At 52.2% G+C, this 4,794-nt stretch overlaps 1 protein-coding gene across 1 annotated transcript; it reads right to left on the reverse strand.

Moving 5' to 3' along the window:
* Positions 1 to 1,859: 1,859 nt before the first annotated feature.
* LOC104157388 (probable G-protein coupled receptor 34) lies at positions 1,860 to 2,885 on the reverse strand. The gene has a single exon (XM_009694705.1). The coding sequence runs from the start codon at positions 2,883 to 2,885 to the stop codon at positions 1,860 to 1,862; it is 1,026 nt and encodes a 341-aa protein (XP_009693007.1).
* Between the last annotated feature and the right edge of the window lie 1,909 nt (positions 2,886 to 4,794).

Genomic DNA, 4,794 nt, shown 5'->3' on the forward strand with positions numbered 1-4,794 from the left:
GGGCCGGTGGGGAAAGCAGCAGCAGGAGCTGCCTTCACCACCAAGGAAAGAAAAGGTGGCGTGGGGCACCTGCCTCTCGGGAGTGAGCTTCAGGTCCTTCACCCTGGGGTTTCTCCTACCGCCCGGGGGCTGCCTCCCCTTCCCTGCCAGCCCCTGCCCCTGCCCTTGGGGTCCTGTCTCCCACCTCATCCCTCTTGTTTTCCCCAAAAGGGTAACCTGCACCCTTACTGTGTCCTGCATGGCCCTCTGCTGTGGAGCAGGCACTGGGTGCTGGCCTGGGGTGGGGTTGTGAGGATTTCTAGCCTTTGTGCTACTGTACAGGGAGGGAGGTGTTGAGGGACTCTGCTTTACAAGGGGGGAAACTTGACTTCCCATAAGCTGTATAGGGCGCACATACTCTGGTGTTGCAATGCTGAGGCTTCTGAACCACATACTGTTTTTGCTTTGACTCTTGTTATCTCTAATCAGAAAATGAGAACAGTTTTGTGACCTTTATTTGCAGCTTTCCACAGGAAGACCTTGGCTTTCAGTGTTTCCTCTCACCCCCATTAAAGAGAAAAATATCCCTTTCCTGCTCTTAATGTTTAGTAGCAGATATGAAAGAGCAAGGTGAGTCTTGTCCTCTGACTTCTAAGGTGCTCCTTCAACAGAGCTACAGTGGGGTTTGGGGTTGCTCAGACCTTAACTGCAAAAATCAGAGGATTCAGTCTTTAATGAAACATTTTATTCTCCCAAGTTTTATTCAAGCGTTTCAGCTAAGCAGTTACTAGAACAGTTTGCAGTCTGAATAAAAATCCTCCCTCCTTGCCCAGGTTGTGTTTCCCTGATGTGTGAGTGGTTCAGTCTGTCTCCAAGTCTGCAGTCTTCCAAAATAAGCAAACAGATGAGCATATTCAATGGCAAAAATACAAACAGGGAAATGTTCCCTTCTGCAGGAAGAGAATGGACACCACAGAGTAAGAAAGGCAGAAAATCTTGCAAGGCACTTCTGCCGTGCATTCCCTTTGGCCATTGGACTCCTCGCTGGATGTTCTTGGCATAGTTCAACTGCCAAACAAGTGCTGTGCAATGGCCAGGAAAAGCTGCTGGTCCTGAGTGAACATGCCAGTGAAACAAGCAAAGGCAAATTGCTAAAGGAAGCCCATAGCTGTCTGCTTGAATACACAGAAAAGTGAAGCTAACTGGAGTTACAAAGACTGTGGTAACAACAAGAGAGGAAAAGTTATCATTGTCCTGGTTTGGGGTTACAGGTTTGCAGTGTTTCCTGGCATGCCTGTCCTCCAAGCCCTGCAGTGCACATTTCTGGGCTCCATCTGCGCTCCAATACTCACCCACTCCCCAAGTAATCCTCTGATGGGTGTCTCCCTCTTCTTTTCCCAATGCTTCTGCACTCATCATCTCCCTTTCTCTTTTCCTGCTTTCTCTGGTGTGGAGATGATGTGGCACTTGGAAAACATTCACAGCAGATTACCATTCCCATTGCTCCTCTTCCTCCCATTGAAGGAGTCTGTCTCCATTCTGGAGACATTTTTCTGCCCTTTCCCAGGCTGGGTGGAGGCCTTAAGGCCAAGGCTGTTCCTCCTTTGACACTTCCAGCCTTCATTCTTCCTGGGAAATACGTTCTTCAACTGTGTCAGCAGAGCTGGTGCAGGAAAAAGTAAGGTCCCAGTTATCATTTCCTCTTCATTTATCCCTCCCCCAGGAAGCTCTAGCCCTGGTGATGTCAGTGGAAGAAACATGAAGTGCTTCCAGTTTCTTTCTCCATCTTCCCAGCAAGTCTTGTCTGGTAAATACTAGCAGTCAGAGAAAATCCTTGATCAGAAAGTCCCATGCCTGAGACCTTGGCTCCACTGGAAAGCCTATATCTCTGTCACAGATCTGCTGTGGCTCAGCCCCCCCTGGTTCCTCAGGAGACCTCTCTTCAGCCTGCCCTGGATGGTGCAGAGCACAGCCCTCCGGAAGCTGCTGGACAAGAAGAAGAAGATGACTGGGTCAAGGCAGCTGTTGAGGGCTGAGATGCAGAGCACAAGCTCATTAGCAAGGTGGAGACCCTGCTTCCAGGGCAGACTAGAAATGGCCCCCACTTGCGCGAGGATGTAAGGAATGCGGACAACATGATAGGGGGTGAAGCATACAATGAAGATGATCAGGACTACAAAGGTCTTGGCGATGGCTTTCGTGCTGGTCGTCTTGTTCAGCTGCTGAGCTTTCACTGAGGAGACTCTGTGGAGCTTGGCAAATATCTTGCTGTAGAAGTAGAAGAAGAGCAGCAGCAGGATGAAGAAAGTGGCTACTGCGACCATGTTAAAAGCTGCTGCTGTGGTGCTTTTACTCCTGAAGTGGAAGCATTTATAATCACAGGGCCCTTTTCCTCTTGTCTCAAAAAAGAAAGGCAGCATGAACGCTGTGTGCACCAACCAAACCACCCCAGAGGCCATGGTGCTACAGGACACAGTGTGAATTCTAAACTTCTGCAGGGGCCAGATGATCTTCAGGTAGCGGTCGAGGCTGATCAGGCTAAGGAATGTGATGCTGACATACATGTTGAGGTAGAAGAAGGCCCCGATGATGTTGCAGAAGATCAGAGGCTCACTCTTGCTTTGAAAGATGATGCGGAAGGGCAGGCAGAGGGAGAGCAGCAGGTCAGAGAGCGCCAGGTTCCTCATGTACACGCTGATGGAGGTCCTGCGCTGCACACCACACGAGAACACCCAGAGTGCCAGAGTGTTGCTGAGCAGCCCGATGATGAAGATGAGGGAGTACATTACAGGGAGTGTCACAGAGAGGAACTTGTCTTGGATCTGAAAGCAGGAATTGCTGAGCCTGTGCTCTGTGAGCTGGCTGGCAGGAAAGGGGGTGCTTGGGGAGTCCATCATTAGGGCCATGGATCTGGAAAAAAAAATGCAGGTGTTGGAGCGGACATCTGCATGAGCTGGCTCCATACAGGCACCGTCACTTGTAGGTATTGAGGACCCCTGTGGTAATTCTGTGGTTTCCAGGTGCCCCAGGTCACTGCAAACACAACTTTGCAGTCCCTCAAACTGTTATGTGAAGGCCACCAGCTTGCATAGCACATGGAAAACCAGACTGGGGACTTAGGAGCATGAGTCTTGCCAGGCTCACACGCTGGCTTTTTGGCACTGCCTTCTCTCCCATGGGGCTCAGGCCTTCAGGGAAACCTCCACGGAGAATTTGCCCATTCAACACTGGTGAGAAAACAGACCACCACACTCCTGCCACAGGCTGGTCTGGGTGGTCGGCAGCACTCTGCTGTTGCAGGTGTTGCAGGTGTGGTAACCGTCTTCTCTCCTGGCTTCTCTTCTGCTGTTCCATGCTACCCTCTGCTAAGGAGGGATGTGAGACGGGAGTGGTGGAAGCTGGCTGCTGTGTGCTAGGTAAGCACGCCCTACTAAATAGCAAAATCTGGGGTTCCTCAGTAGGGGAAAAACACATTTTTGATTGTACATGAGCAACCAAATGAGTATAGCAAACATGAATTCGAACCACATGCAGCATGATATATATGGCTATCTTGGCATTGTTGAAGGACACTGCTGAGGTCTGTCAGAGCTCCCTACCATCCCCTCTGAGGCTGGCAAATCAAACCCACACATGATGTTCCTTCATTGCCATTCTGCTGCTCTCATGTCAGATACCCAGGCTCGCCTCAGGAGCAAGGCCCCCTCCACTGGACTCTTCCATCCTGCCCAGCTCTCTCTCATGCCCATCCCTTCTACCTCGGTGATCCTGGCGCTTGCAAGGTGCAGGACAGTGGGACAGGGCTGCAGCTCTTGACCAGCAGTGATGGTGCAGGGGGGTGCACTCGCGCTGCTGGTCTCAGTGGCTAGGCTGGAGCTTTGACTCAAGGCGCTGCGTGCACACCTGTGTGGTTTTGGTCTCAGCCCTCTTCTCATGACTTTACCCACAGAGGTTTTCCATCCGTGGTGCGAGGCCGCAGGGCTCCTCCGTCAGCAAAGGAAGGCAGGGAGCAAGCCCATGTTGGGGATGGAGGCACTGCAGCCATGGTGGCCCATTCTGCCCAGCCCTGCTGGGGACTGACCCCAGAAGCACTTTACATGCCCATGAGCCCCTATTTCCCCTGGACAGGGATGGGAGGCCTGGCTCCTTCCAGCCCCTCACTTCCCCTCACTCCCCTTCCTGCTTTCCATGATGCCAAGTGACCCATAGCTGCAAACACCTCCAACTTCCTTCCCACCTGCCACAACTTCTCTAACAGACTTCTCTGCTCCCTTCACATGTCCCCAGCATGGACTGCAGGGCAGAGCCAGCCTCGAGTGCTTTAGGACAGAGGCAGCAGAGCTAGCTGGATTTGCTGCTTGCAACACACGGTGCTTTAAAAACACCATGGGTTGAATGCCTCAAATTCGCAGTTCTGGCTTGCTGTGTGGGGGTGATGCCACTGGGCACCTGATTGCTTCAAGCTGGATCTTTGCGGCATCCGTGTGTGCCTCTGTACGCACCCAGCACAATGCCTCTTACCTGGGGGGCTGTGCAGGTCCCTGCAAGGGCAGGCACTGACCCCTCTGTGTGCGCACAGCCTGACTATCGATACAAGCATAGAGGGAGCTGCGTGTGTGTCATGCATGGGTGCGTGCATGTATGTACAGCTCTGTGTGGGTACAATTGCATGGCAGCGTGACCTTCACGTGTGAGTGAGAGTCGGTACAGTGATACACACGCTTTGTGTGTGTCTGCACGCTTGTGACTACTACAGGGCTGTGGCAGTTTGTCTGAGTGTGCGCAGCTGTGCCACAGGCCCCACACCTGTGTGTG

This window comes from Cariama cristata, unplaced genomic scaffold (assembly GCF_000690535.1).
Source record: "Cariama cristata isolate BGI_N322 unplaced genomic scaffold, ASM69053v1 scaffold34390, whole genome shotgun sequence".
Lineage (NCBI taxonomy): Eukaryota > Metazoa > Chordata > Aves > Cariamiformes > Cariamidae > Cariama > Cariama cristata.

What these genes read in the sequence shown, in the direction of transcription:
- LOC104157388 (XM_009694705.1), bottom strand. Translation starts at nt 2,885, where the DNA reads ATGGCCCTAATGATGGACTCCCCAAGCACCCCCTTTCCTGCCAGCCAG.